Source organism: Bubalus bubalis, chromosome 3 (genome assembly GCF_019923935.1).
Source record: "Bubalus bubalis isolate 160015118507 breed Murrah chromosome 3, NDDB_SH_1, whole genome shotgun sequence".
NCBI lineage: Eukaryota > Metazoa > Chordata > Mammalia > Artiodactyla > Bovidae > Bubalus > Bubalus bubalis.
In genome coordinates, this window is record NC_059159.1 from 115,314,495 (window position 1) to 115,329,626 (window position 15,132).

General features: G+C 37.7%; 1 protein-coding gene across 1 annotated transcript in view; it reads left to right on the forward strand.

Annotated features, from left to right (window-relative positions):
• Positions 1–15,132, forward strand: part of VPS13A (vacuolar protein sorting 13 homolog A) — a gene marked incomplete in the record, with an annotated part of 267,525 nt that overhangs the window by 70,806 nt on the left and 181,587 nt on the right. Inside the window, 3 exon segments of the mRNA XM_045165068.1 lie at positions 8,827–9,016; positions 9,103–9,217; positions 11,488–11,624. Coding sequence (XP_045021003.1) covers positions 8,827–9,016; positions 9,103–9,217; positions 11,488–11,624 — 442 coding nt within the window.

Consider the following 15,132-nt stretch of genomic DNA (forward strand, 5'->3'; position numbering starts at 1 on the left):
AGAAATATCAATAACCTCAGATATGCAGATGACACCACCCTTTTGGAAGAAAGTGAAGAGGAACTATAAAGTCTCTTGGTGAAAGTGAAAGTGGAGAGTGAAAAAGTTGGCTTAAAGCTCAACATTCAGAAAACTAAGATCATGGCATTTGATCCCATCACTTCTTGGGAAATAGATGGGGAAACAGTGGAAACAGTGTCAGACTTTATTTTTCTGGGATCCAAAATCACTGCAGATGGTGACTGCAGCCATGAAATTAAAAGACGCTTACTCCTTTGAAGGAAAGTTATGACCAACCTAGATAGCTTATTGAAAAGCAGAGACATTACTTTGCCGACAAAGGTCTGTCTAGTCAAGGCTATGGTTTTTCCTGTGGTCATGTATGGATGTGAAAGTTGGGCTGTGAAGAAGGCTGAGTGCTGAAGAATTGATGCTTTTGAACTGTGGTGTTGGAGAAGACTCGTGAGAGTCCCTTGGACTGCAAGGAGATCCAACCAGTCCATTCTGAAGGAGATCAGCCCTGGAATTTCTTTGGAAGGAATGATGCTAAAGCTGAAACTCCAGTACTTTGGCCAGGTCATGTGAAAAGTTAACTCATTGGAAAAGACTCTGATGCTGGGAGGGATTGGGGGCAGGAGGCGAAGGGGACGACAGAGGATGAGATGGCTGGATGGCATCACTGACTGGATGGACGTGAGTCTTTTATAGGTAGCTGTCCAGTTTTCCCAATACCATTGATTGAAGAGTCTGTCTTTGCCCCATTGTATATTCTTGCCTCCTTTGTCAAAAATAAGGTACCTATAGGTGCATGGGTTTATTTCTGGACTTTCTATCTTGTTCCATTGGTCTGTATTTCTGTTTTTGTGCCAGTACCATACTGTCTTGATGACTGTTTGTAGTATAATCTGAAGTCGGGAAGGTTGATTTCCTCCAGCTCCATTCTTCTTTCTTAAGACTGCTTTGACTATTTGGGGTCTTTTGTGTTTCCATATGAATTGTGAAATTTTTGTTCTAGTTCTGTGAAAAAACGTCATTGGTAGTTTGATAGGGATTGCATTGAATCTGTAGATTGCATTTGGTAGTATAGTCATTTTCACAGTATTGATTCTTCCTACCCAGGAACATGGAATCTCTCTCCATCTGTTTATGTCATCTTTGATTTCTTTCATTAGTGTCTTGTAATTTTCCGTTTACGGTTCTTTTGTCCCCTTAGGTAAGTTTATTCCTAGATATTTAATTCTTTGTGTTGCAATGGTGAATGGGATTGATTCCTTAATTTCTTTCTGATTTTTCATTGTTAAATATAGAAATGCAAGTGATTTCTGTGTATTGATTTTGTATGCTGCGACTTTGCTAATTTCACTGATTAGCTCTAGTAATTTTCTGATACTATCTTTTGGGTTTTCTATGTATAGTATCTGGAGAAGGCAATGGCACCCCACTCCAGCACTCTTGCCTGGAAAATTCCATGGACAGAGGAGCCTGGTAGGCTGCAGTCCATGGGGTCGCTAGGAGTCGTACACGACTGAGCGATTTCCCTTTCACTTTTCACTTTCATGCATTGGAGAAGGAAATGGCAACCCACTCCAGTATTCTTGCCTGGAGGATCCCAGAGATGGCGGAGCCTGGTGGGCTGCCGTCTGTGGGGTCGCACAGAGTCGGACATGACTGAAGCAACTTAGCATAGCATATGTATAGTATCAGTGAGCTTCCCTGGTGGCTCAGAGTTTAAAGCGTCTGCCTGCAATGTGGGAGACATGGCTTCGATCCCTGGATTGGGAAGATACCCTGGAGAAGGAAATGGCAACCCACTTCAGTTTTCCTGCCTGGAGAATCCCATGGACGGAGGAGCCTGGTGGGCTACAGTCCACAGGGTCGCTAAGAGTCAGACACAACTGAGTGACTTCACTCACTCACTCACTCATGTACAGTATCATGTCATCTGCAAACAGTGAGAGCTTTACTTCTTCTTTTCCAATCTGGATTCCTTTTATTTCTTTTTCTTTGATTGCTATAGCTAGGACTTCCAGAACTATGTTGAATAATAGTGATGAAAGTGGAAAACCTTGTCTTGTTCTTGATCTTAGGGGGAATGCTTTCAGTTTTCACCATTGAGAATGATGTTTGCTGTAGGCTTATCATATATGGCCTTTACTGTGTTGAGGCAGGTTCCTTCTATGCCTATTTTTTGAAGAGTTTTCATCATAAATGGGTGCTGAATTTTGTTAAAGACTTTTTTGGCATCTATTATGATCATATGGTTTTTATCTTTCAATTTGTTAATAATGGTGCATCACATTGATTGATTTGCATATAAGGGAGAATCCTTGCATTCCTGGAATAAACTCAACTTGATCATGGTGTATGAGGTTTTTGATGTGTTGCTGAATTCTGTTTGCTAAGATTTTGTTGAGGATTTTTGCATCTATGTTCGTCAGTGATATTGGCCTATAGTTTTCTTTTTTGTGTGCTGTCTTTGATTTTGGTATCAGGGTGATGGTGGCCTCGTAGAATCAATTTGGAAGTGTTCTTCCTCTGCAATTTTTTGAAGGATCGAAGAATTTTAGAAGGATAGGCATTAGCTCTTCTCTAAATGTTTGATGGAATTTTCCTGTGAAGCCATCTGGTCCTGGGCTTTTGTTTTTTGGGAGATTTTTGATCACAACTTCAACTTCAGTGCTTGTAATTGGGTTGTTCATAATTTGTATTTCTTTCTGGTTCAGTCTTGGAAGATTGAACTTTTCTTAGAATCTGTGCATTTGTTCCAGGTTATCCATTTTATTGCCATATAGTTGTTCATAATAGTCTCTTATAGTTCTTTGTAATTCTGCATTGTCTGTTGTAACGCTCTCTGTTTTCATTTCTTATTTTGTTGATTTGATTCTTCTGTCTTTTTTTCGTACTGAGTCTGGCTAAAGGTTTGTGAATTTTGTTTATCTTCTCAAAGAACCAACTTTTAGTTTTATTAACCTTTACTGTTGTTTCTTTCATTTCTTTTTTATTTATTTTTGCTCCGATCTTTATGATTTCTTTCCTTCTACTAATTTTTGGGGTTTTTTTTGTTCTTTTTCCAGCTTTTTAGGTGTAAAGTTAGGTTGTCTATTTGATGGTTTTTTTTTGTTTCTTGAGGTAGATTTGTATTGCTATAAACTTCTCTCGCAGAAAACCTTTTGCTGCATCCCATAGGTTTTGAGTTGTGTTTTCACTGTCATTTGTTTCTAGAAATTTTTTGATTTCCCTTTTGATTTCTTCAGTAACCTGTTGGTTATTTAGAAACGTGTTGTTTAATCTCCATGTGTTTGTGTTTCTTACAGTTTTTTTTCTTGTAATTGATATCTAATCTCAAAATGTTGTGGTCAGAGAAAATGCTTGATACAGTTTCAGTTTTCTTAAGTTTACTGAAGTTTGATTTGTGACCCAGGATGTGGTCTATCGTGAAGAATGTTCCATGTGCACTTGAGAAGGTGTGACGTGAAGTCGCTCAGTCGTGTCTGACTCTTTGCGACCCCATGGACTGTAACCCACCAGGCTCCTCTGTCCATGGGATTTTCCAGGCAATAGTACTGGAGTGGATTGCCATTTCCTTCTCCAAGGGATCTTCCCAACCCAGGGATCGAACCCGGGTCTCCCGCATTGTAGACAGACACTTTACCATCTGAGCCACCAAGGAAGTCAATCTTGAGAAGGTGTATTCTTCTGCATTTGGATGGAATGTCCTGAAGATATCAATGAGATCCATTTCATCTAATGTATCATTTAAGACTTGTGTTTCCTTATTAATTTTCTGTTTTGATGATCTGTCCATTGGTGTGAGTGGGGTGTTAAAGTCTCCTACTATTACTGTGTTACTGTCAATTTCTCCTTTTATGTCTGTTAGTGTTTGTCTTGGAGAAGGCAATGGCACCCCACTCCAGTACTCTTGCCTGGAAAATCCCATGAATGGAGGAGCCTGGTAGGCTACAGTCCATGGGGTCGCTAAGAGTCGGGCACGACTGAGCGACTTCACTTTCACTTTTCACTTTCATGAATTGGAGGAGGAAATGGCAACCCACTCCAGTGTTCTTGCCTGGTGAATCCCAGGGATGGGGGAGCCTCTTGGGCTGCTGTCTATGGGGTTGCACAGAGTCAGACATGACTGAAGTGACTTAGCAGCAGCAGCAGCAGCAGCAGTGTTTGTCTTATGTATTGAGGTGCTCCTATGTTGGGTGCATAGATATTTACAGTTGTTATGTCTTCCTCTTGGATTGATCCCTTGATCATTATGTAGTGTCCTTCCTTATCTCTTGTAATCTTCTTTATTTTAAGGTCTATTTTGTCTGATATGAGGATTGCTACTCCAGCCTTTCTTTTGCTTCCCATTTGCATGGAGTATATTTTTCCATCCTCTCACTCTCCATCTATATGTGTCTTTAGGTCTGAAGTGTGTTTCTTGTAGACAGCATATATGTGGGTTTTGTTTTTGTTTCCATTCAGCCAGTCTGTGTCTTTCGGTTGGAGCACTTAATCCATTTACATTTAAAGTAATTATTGATATATATATTCCTGTTGCCATTTTCTTAATTGTTTCGGGTTGATTTTGTACATCTTTTTCTTTTCTTGTAAGTCCCTTTAACATTTATTGTAAAGCCGGTTTGGTGGTACTGAATTCTCTTAAATTTTGCTTGTCTGAAAGCTTTTTATTTCTCTATCTATTTTGAATGAGATCTTTGCTGGGTAATCTTGGTTGTAGATTTTTCCCTTTCAGTACTTTAAATATATCCTGCTATTTCCTTTTGGCCTGCAGAGTTTCTGCTGAAAGATCAGCTGTTAAGCATATGGGGTTTCCCTTGTATGTTACTTGTTGCTTCTCCTTTGCTGTTTTTAATATTCTTTCTTTGTGTTTAGTCTTTGTTAGTTTGATTAGTATATGTGTTGGCATGTTTCTCCTTGGGTTATCCTGTATGGGACTCTTTGTGCCTCTAGGACTTAATTGACTATTCCTTTTCCATGTTGGGGAAATTTTCAACTATAATCTCTTCAAAAATTTTCTCATACCCTTTCTTTTTCTCTTCTTCTTCTGGGACTCCTATAATTTGAATGTTGGTGCATTTTATATTGTCCCAGATGTCTCTGATGCTATCCTCAGTTATTTTCATTCTTTTTCCTTTATTCTGCTCTTCAGAAGTTATTTCCACCATTTTATCTTCCAATTCACTGATTCGTTCTTCTGCTTTAGATATTCTGCTCTTGATTTCTTATAGAGTATTTTAAATTTAAGTAATTCTGTTTTTTGTCTCTATGTTTAGTCTTCACTTCATCTCCATCTTTGTTAGTTCATTCTTGTATTTTCTCCATTTTGTTTTCAAGGTTTATGATAATCTTTACTATCATTATTCTGAATTCTTTTTCAGGTGTTTGCCTATTTTCTCTTCATTTATTTGGACTTCTGTGTTTCTAGTTTGTTCCTTCATTTGTGTTATTTTTTTAACTTTGTGTTTGAGGTCTCCTTTTCCTAGGCTTCATGGTTGAATTCTTTCTTCCTTTTGATTTCTGCCCTCCTAAGTTTGGTGCAGTGGTTTGTGTAAGCTTCCTATAGGCTGAAATTTGTGCTGAGTGTTTGTTTCTTTTCCCTCTAATGGGCAAGGCTGAGTGAGGTGGTAATCCTATTTGCTGATGATTGGTTTTGTATTTTTGTTTTTTGTTGTTGTTTAGATGAGGTGTACTGCACAGGGTACTACCTGGTAATGCCAGGTCTTGTATTCAAGTGGTTCCTTTGTGTGAGTTCTCACTATTTGATACTCCCTAGGGTTAGTCTCTGATAGTCTAGGGTCTTGGAGTTACTGCTCCCACTCCAAAGGCTCAGGGCTTGATATATTCTCCACGACACACAGAGTACCTGTTCTTGGAGATGAAGACAAGAATGGGAAGGAGATTTTCCATGTGAATGTGTCACCTGGGCCACTCATCAGCCTTGCTCTGGTCCATCTTCTGCTCATGCTGTCCCAGTAAACACTTCTTCTGCGGAGGCCAAATTTCAAATGCAAATCCAGTCACAGACACCTGCTGTGCACTCTCCATCTTCTTTCCTGTGAAGCCCAAGCGTCCCATCCACCACATATGACTCTGGTCCCCATTCTCGGCCTCCTCTCTCTTGGAAGCTGTACTCCCCTCTCCACATGTTGAGTTTTAAGCTGGCTTTTCACTCTCCTCTTTCACCTTCATCAGGAGTCTCTTTAGTTCCTCTTTGCTTTCTGCCATTAGGGTGGTATCATCTGCATATCTGAGGAAATTTGATATTTCTCCCAGCAATCTTGATGCCTGTGATTCATCCAACCCAACATTTTGCATGATGTACTCTGCATAGAAGTTAAATAAGCAGGGTGCAGTATATAATCTTGATGTACTTCTTTCCCAATTTTGGACCAGTCTGTTGCTCCATGTTCAGTTGTAATTGTCGCTTTTTTAACCTGCATACAGATTGCCCAGGAATCAGGTAAGGTGGTATGGTATTCCCATCTCTTTAAGAATTTTCTGTATTTCGTTGTGATCCACACAAAGGCTTTTGTGTAGTCAGTGAAGCAGAAATAGATGTTTTTCTGAGAATTATCTTGCTTTTTCTATGATCCAACAGATGTTGACAATTTGATCTCTGGTTCCTATGCCTTTTCTAAATCCAGCTTGAACATCTTGGTTCACGTACTGTTGAAGCCTAGCTTGGAGAATTTTTATGCATTACTTTGCTAGCATGTGAAATGAGGGCAATTGTGTGGTAGTTTGAACATTGTTTGGCAGTGCTTTCTTTGGTATTGGAATGAAAACTGACCTTTTGCAATCCTGTGTCTGCTGCTGAGTTTTCCAAATTTACTGGCATATTGAGTGCAGCCCTTTAAAAGCATCATCTTATAGGATCTGAAATAGGTCAGCTGGAATTCTGTCACCTCCACTAACTTTGTTTGTGGTGATTCTTCCTAATGCTCACTTGACTTCACACTCCAGAATGTCTGCCTCTAGGTGAGGGATCACACCATCATGGTTATCTGGGTCATTAAGTTCTTTTTTGTATAATTCTTCTATGTATTTTTGCCACCCCTTCTTAATACCTTCTGCTTCTGTTAGTTTCATAGCATTTCCGTCCTTTATTGTGCCCATCTTTGCGTGAAAAGTTCCCTTGGTATCTCTAATTTTCTTGAAGAGATCTCTAGTCTTCCCATTCTGTTGTTTTCCTCTATTTCTTTGCATTGATCCTGGAGGAAGGCTTTCTTATCTCTCCTTGCTGTTCTCTGGAACTCTGCATTCAAATGGGTATATCTTTTCTCCTTTGCCATTTGCCTCTCCTGTTTTCTCAGATATTTGTAAGGCCTCCTCAGACAGACATTTTGCATTTTTACATTTCTTTTTCTTGGGGATGGTTTTAATCACTGCCTCCTGTAGAGTGTTATGAACCTCCATCCATAGGTTTTTACTCTATCAGATCTAATCCCTTTAATCTATTTCTCACTTTCACTGTATGATCATAAGGCATTTGATTTAAGTCATACCTGAATGAGCTAGTGGTTTTCCTTACTTTCTTCAATTTAAGTGTGAATTTTCAATAAGGTACTCATGATCTGAGCCATAGTCAGCTCCTGGTCTTGTTTTAGCTGACTTGAAAGAGCTTCTGCATCTTCAGCTGCAAGCAATATAATCAACCTGATTTTGAAATTGACCATCTGGTAGTGTCCTTGTGTAGAGTCGTCTCTTGCTTTGTTGGTAAAGAATGTTTTCTTTGACCAGTGTGTTCTCTTTGCAAAAGTCTATTAGCTTTTGCCCTGCTTCATTTTGTACTCCATGGTCAAACTTGGTTGTTACTGCAGGTATCTCTTGACTTTCTCCTTTTGCATTCCATTTGTCTGTGATGAAAGGGACATCTTTTTGGCGTGTTAGTTCTAGAAGGTCTTGTAGATCTTGATAGAACCATTCAAATTCACTTTCTTCAGTATTAGTGGTTGGGGCATAGACTTGGATTACTGTGATATTGAATGGTTTGCTTTGCAAACAAACCAAGATCATTCCCAAGTACTGCATTTCAGACTCTTGTTGCCTTTGAGGGCTACTGCATTCCTTCTAAGGGATTCTTGCCCACGGTAGTTGATATAATGGTCATCTGAATTAAATTCTCTCATTTTGGTCTATTTTAGTTGACTGGTTCCTAAAATGTCAATGTTCAGTCATCTCCTGTTTGACCACTCCTCTCCTGAGGAGGAGATATTTCTCCAGTTTTTACTGTTAGAACTTGGTCAAATTCCTGGAGGTATATATCAGATTATTTGGGGCCTCCCAATGGCTGGCTCCCTCTAGAGTTTTTAACTCTCAGTTATCTACACTAACATCTCCAGAATTCATCAGTTACAGTTTAGATTTTCCAGCCTTGGTTTTGGTGTCCATGGTGTCTTCCTTTTGCAGGTCTGCTCTGGTAAGTTGTGACTGTCTGTCTGTCTGTCCAGTCTTAGGGGCAGCAGTTTACCCTGTGTCTTCCCCTCTTGCATATCCAAGAAGAGTTTTTGGTTTTTCAGTTCTTCAGCTTTTTACTTGTTAGTATGGAGTGGTAACTTAAAACTCCTTTCATAGGGAACCAGAAACCCCAAACCCTTCAAAACTTCTTAATCTAGAAATTAAAATGTGAATAGAATTCTTTGTGAATTAATCTATGTCAGTTTAGATCAAATAGCTGTGTATTTTCTTTGTTGTGCATGAAACAGAGTAGCAAGAAATGCAGAGTGAAATTTTTTTATTTTACTATTTTTAATTTGAAAAATACTTTAAGATTATATTGATTGCTAATTTTTTTCCTGTCTTTTTTTCATGCAGATTTGAAACCAAAATAGATTCATTTCATGTTACTGGCTTACCAGATAACTCAACAAAACCCCGCCTCCTGTCTTCATTAGATGATGCTGCATCACTCTTGAAAATTATGTTTGAGATAAATCCTTTAGATGAAACTGTTGCTCAGAGGTGTATCATAGAAGCTGAACCTTTAGAAATGTTATATGATGCAGTAAGCATTTTTTGCAATTCCTAAGTTTTAATATATTTCTATTTGCCTTGGGTTTGTCCTCATGTTATTTATACTTATTTTAACAGAGAACAGTGAATAGTATAGTAGAATTCTTCAGACCTCCAAAAGAGGTAAATCTAGCACAGCTGACTTCAGTAACTTTGACAAAACTTGAAGAATTTCGTGATAAGACAGCAACAGGTAAATGCCAGTATTATTGTTGGTTTATCATTTAATACAGTTTGAGTCATGTTATACTGATTTTAGTATTCTTTGAGTTTATATTTGTAGACTAGATACAGTTTTAATTGAAACTTAGTTTGGTACTTTTATATATTTAAATTCAAATATAATGATAATTATGTCTTATACTTAGCAAGGTCTGACCTTTGAACCACATTCATGTTAATTGCAAAATTTTGTTAGGATTTTTGAAATTATGTTTATGACAGAAACTGGCCTGTATTTTCCTTTCTTGTAATGACTTCCAGATTTTAGTCTATTGGTCTCAGAACCTAGAAGTTCCACCCTTTTTTATTATCTTGGAGAGTTTGTATAAGATTGGGTCTCATTTCTTTTTTCAGTCTTTGGGCTAGGAGATGTCCTTGGGAACAATTTTAAACTAGAGGTTCATTTTTTTAAAATATAGATGACTATAGAGATGATCTCTGTGGTTTTTAATGGTTTGTAATTTGTTGAGACTTGCTTTCTGGCTCAACATATGGTAATTTTAAAAATGTTCCATATATGTTTGAAAAGTATGTACTTCATGTCTTCTGTACCCTTAGTAGATTTTTTTCCCCATTTTTACCATATTCTAACAGTTATTTAGAGAAGTACATGAAAAACACCTCACTGTCAATATTGATTTGTATATTTCATGTGGATCTGTAATTTTCTGCTTTATAGATTTTGTTGCTAATTAGGTACATATAGAGATAATTTTTTCCTATGAACCAAATCTTTTATCTGTATGAAATTTTCAATATTTTTAGTAATGCTTTAATTTTTCAATGTTCCTTTTGTTCTAGATTTTAATATATATATTTTAGGTTTCTTTTGGTTATAATTTGGCTGCTACATGTTTTTTTTTATTCTTCTATATTCTTTTCCCGTCTATCTTTAGTTCTAGATGTGTCATTTCAACAACATATATGAGGTGTTTTTCAAGCTGTGATATTCAGTCTTTTCTGTTTCTTGACTGTTTTTTGCCTGTATTTGGATAAATTACAGCATTGTTTCCTCAGCTCCCACCTTTGTACCATTTGAAACTTAAACATTCTCTCTTCACCCCCTTTTCCTTCTGCCCTCAGTGTTTTCCACCATCATGGTCTTTTCCAATCAGCTGGCTCTTTCTATCAGGTGGCCAAAGTATTGGAGGTTCAACTTTAGCATCAGTCCTTCCAATGAATATTCAGGGTTGATTTCCTTTAGGATTGACTGGTTTGATCTCCTTGCTGTCCATGGGACTCTCAGGAGTCTTCTGCAGCACCAAGTTTTTCTCAGAGACCTTCTTTGCATTCTCTTATGGATAGCTTTTAGGGAGAGGGAGATTTAACTTCTGTATGGCTCTTAATTTTAGTATGTATCTTTTAGATCCCAGATTTATGAGGACTCCTGCTGGACTCTTATTTTTTTGTCATCTGTTCCCTATGCTCTATGAGACTATGGAAAGGAGTTCCAAAGTTTACCAAGTGCAGAACATGGTCTCAGGATAAAATTTTTTTGGTTCCCTTTGAAATCTTTTGGCTAACTCTTTCAGTTTGATTTTCCACTTGATAGATGCTTACTCTCTTGCCTCCTCTTAATGTTTCATTTGCATTGCTGTTTGTTTTGCTCTATGTCCCACAATTTTTATTGCTTTAAGTGGAAGAAAAAGTTTGGATACCTACTTATTGATGTTACCAGGATTTAAACTCTAGTTAAATGTTTTAATATAAGTTGAAAACATTATTTTAGTTAAAATTCATTGGGATAGATTCATCTGTTTTTATAGAAAGCTCTGGTGGCTTATTTTGGTTTACATATGGTTTTATTGAAGACGATTTAGTAATTGAAAATTTTTCATCGTCTCAAGTAATATAAAGGTTGAGTTCATTGTTCAGTATAGCAGACGTAGCTGTGTTAATTTCACAAATTGGGGAGAATTATAGAGATTCTAATATCACAGATACGAATAACTATTCCATGGAACTTAATTTTTTTAGATGTGTATCTTCCAAGTTTTACCCAATTGAGTTTATGGATCAAAAATTCTTTTTTGATTGTTACAGTTTTATACTTGGCTAATATTTAATGAGGAGCATACACATTGACTTTATATTGAAAATATCTTGCTGAAGGTTATTTAAAAATTAATACTAACTTCACATTATTTTAAAATTGTGTTACTAATTCATGTGTTTAGTGATTCTCTGTTTCTTGAGTAATTTGTGAACATTATTCATTGTAAAGATTTAAATTTTCTGCAGGTCTGGTATATATTATTGAAACACAGAAAGTTCTTGATCTCAAAATTAACTTGAATGCTTCATATATCATTATCCCACAAGATGGTATCTTTAGCCCTACGTCAAATCTCCTTCTTTTGGATCTTGGACATCTAAAGGTATATACTACTATTAAATATTTTATATGTCATTTATGATATTACTTTGTTTAAGATGTCTTTTGGTTTATAGATGTTTGATTTGATAAATTAATTTTTAGCTTAGTAGCAGAAACTAAGATTTGAGAAAGCCTCCCTTTGTAACGAATAAAGTGGTTTCATTTAGTTAGGTAGTTTTCTACATTTCTTACATGAAAATGACCGATTGAACGCTGAAGGTCAGAGGCAAACCTAAGAATTATATTTGTCAAGTTTGAGAGTAGTGCTTGAGGAGTTTATTTCCTTTTCAATTTAAATTTATTACTTGATTAATTAAAATGTATAGAGTAGGAGGAAGTTCTAGAAGTCATCAAATGTATTTTCACCCTTCTGAAATTTTTTGTGTATATACTATAAATATTGACATTTTAGTATTTCTATTAAATAATCCTAAAATTGAGAGATGGTCTTCTTTCATTTCCCTTCCTGTTCATTTATGTATGTTTTTCCATCAGTTTTGAGTAGAGAATACTTTTTTCTGTGTTTCTGGTTCTATGCTGTTCAATATGGTACCCACTTGTATATATTTAAATTGATTAAAGTTTTTTTAAAATTCAGTTCTTAGTTATACTTTAGCTACATTCCAGCATTTAATAGTCACAAATGGCTTGTGGCTACTGTATTAAAACAGGTGGAGAGCTTTTTTATCATCATATGAAGCTCAGTTGGAAAGGAGTACTCCATAGCATTAAATGTAGAGGACTAGCTAACAGTTTAAGACCCAAGAGGGATAGATATGGAATGCTCTTTCTGGCTACCTAATAAATATGTGTCTTTCCTTGATATTGACATTCTCCTTTATGTATTTTTTTACTCCTTGGTTAGTAATTATGTAGACAGTGCTGGATTTACATTCATAATAAAATTTTGTACAGCTAATAATTCATATTTGAACTTGTTTATGGATTTGGTTCATGGGCAGTGTGGTATAGTGGAAGTAGCCAGTGGAAAGGTATAGTGGTCAAAAGTAATAGTATATCTTTAGTTTTATGACCTTAGGCAATTTGCATAACATTTTGCCTAAAATTTGTTACTTTCAAACACATAGTCAATGTTGACTGTGTACTTCAAATGAACTGTAAAATGGGAAAATTTTATAATACAAAATAAATATGTGTGTGTGTGTGTGTGAATGAATGGGTGAACAAAATCTTTATATACTACTGTAAAATGATTTCCAGGATACTTGAGTGAAAAAAGTAGCATCAAGAATATAGCATGGAAGAGTTATATAACTATAACTTGCTTGAAAAGTGAAGGTCGCTCAGTTGTGTCCGACTCTTTGCGACCCCATGGACTTTACAGTCCTTGGAATTCTCCAGGCCAAAATACTGGAGTGGGTAGCCTTTCCCTTCTCCAGGGGATCTTCCCAACCCAGGGATCAAACCCCAGGTCTCCTGCATTGCAGGTGGATTCTTTACCAGCTGAGGCACAAGGGAAGCCAAAGAATAGTGGAGTGGGTAGCCTATCCCTTCTCCAGCGGATCTTCCTGACCCAGGAATTGAACCGGGGTCTCCTGCATTGCAGGTAAATTCTTTACCAACTGAGCTATTAGGGAAGCCCATTGGAGTTGCATAAATGGCAGAGATGGAATTAAAATTCAGGTATCAGTTCAGTTCAGTTACTCAGCCATGTCCAGCTCTTTGTGACTCCATGGACTGCAGCATGCCAGGCCTCCCTGTCCATCACCAACTCCCAGAGTTTACTCAGACTCATGTCCATTGAGTTGATGATGCTATCCAACCACCTCATCCTCTGTCGTCCCCTTCTCCTCCCACCTTCAATCTTTCTCAGCATCAGGGTCTTTTCCAGTGAGTCAGTTCTTCGCACCAGGTGGCCAAAGTATTGGAGTTTCAGCTTCAGCATTAGTTCTTCCAATGAATATTAGGACTTATTTCCCTTATATTGATCTCCTTTCTGTCCAAGGGACTCTCTCTCATGTATCAAAAAAGAGCTGACTCAATTATATCTTCGAAGAGCTGACTCATTATAAAAGACCCTGATGCTGGGAAAGATTGAGGGCAGGAGGAGAAGAGGATGAGATGGTTGGATGGCATCACCGACTTAATGGACATGGGTTTGGGTGGACTCTGGGAGTTAGTGATGAACAGGGAGGCCTGGTGTGCTGTGGTTCATGGGGTCGTAAAGAGTCGTACACGACTGAGCGATTGAACTAAACTGAACTAGGTTGGCCATAACTTTTTCCCCAAGGAGGAAGAATCTTTTAATTTCATGGCTGCAGTCATCATCTGCAGTGATTTTAGAGCCCTAAAAAATAAAGTCAGCCACTGTTTCCCCACCTATTTGCCATAAAGTGACGGGACCGGATGCCATGATCTTAGTTTTCTGAATGTGGAGCTTTAAGCCAACTTTTTCACTCTCCTCTTTCACTTTCGTCAAGAGACTTTTTAGTTCCTCTTCACTTTCTGCCATAAGGATGGTATCATCTGCATATCTGAGGTTATTGATATTTCTCCCGGCAATCTTGATTCCAGCTTGTGCTTCATCCAGCAGCGTTTCTCATGATGTACTCTGCATATAAGTTAAATAAGCAGGGTGACAATATACAGCCTTGACATACTTCTTTCCCTATTTGGAACCAGTCTAAGGTTCCATGTTCAGTTCTAACTGTTGCTTCCTAACCTGCATACAGATTTCTCAGGGGACAGGTTTGATGGTCTGGTATTCGAATCTCTTTCAGAATTTTCAGTTTGTTGTGATCCACACAGTCACATGCTTTGGCATAGTCAATAAAGCAGAAATAGATGTTTTTCTGGAACTCTCTTGCTTTTTTGATGCAGGTATCAGGTATACTAATATTTAATCCTGGAATCTCACTTATCATTATAAAGTTATGTAAATGTCTTATCATGCCATGGAAATATTTTGTAAGATGTATTTGTGTCTTAATATTGTTTTTAATAAAAAGTCGTCTTCAGTTCAGTTCAGTTGTTCCATCGTGTCCGAATTACTGCAACCCCATGAATTGCAGCACGCCAGGCCTCCCTGTCCAGCACCAACTCCCAGAGTTCACTTAAACTCATATCCATCGGGTCGGTGATGCCATGCAGCCATCTCATCCTCTCTCGTCCCCTTCTTCTCCTGCCCGCAATCCCTCCCAGCATCAGAGTCTTTTCCAGTGAGTCAGCTCTTCACATGAGGTGGCCAAAGTATTGGAGTTTCAGCTTTAGCATCAGTCCTTCCAAAGAACACCCAGGACTGATCTCCTTTAAAATGGACTGACTGGATCTCCTTGCAGTCCAAGGGACTCTCAGGAGTCTTCTCCAACACCACAGTTCAAAAGCATCAATTCTTCAGCGCTCAGCCTTCTTCACAGTCCAACTCTCACATCCATACATGACCACTGGAAAAACCATAGCCTTGACTAGACGGACCTTTGTTGACAAAGTAATGTCTCTGCTTTTGAATATGCTATCTAGGTTGGTCATAACTTTCCTTCCAAGGAGTA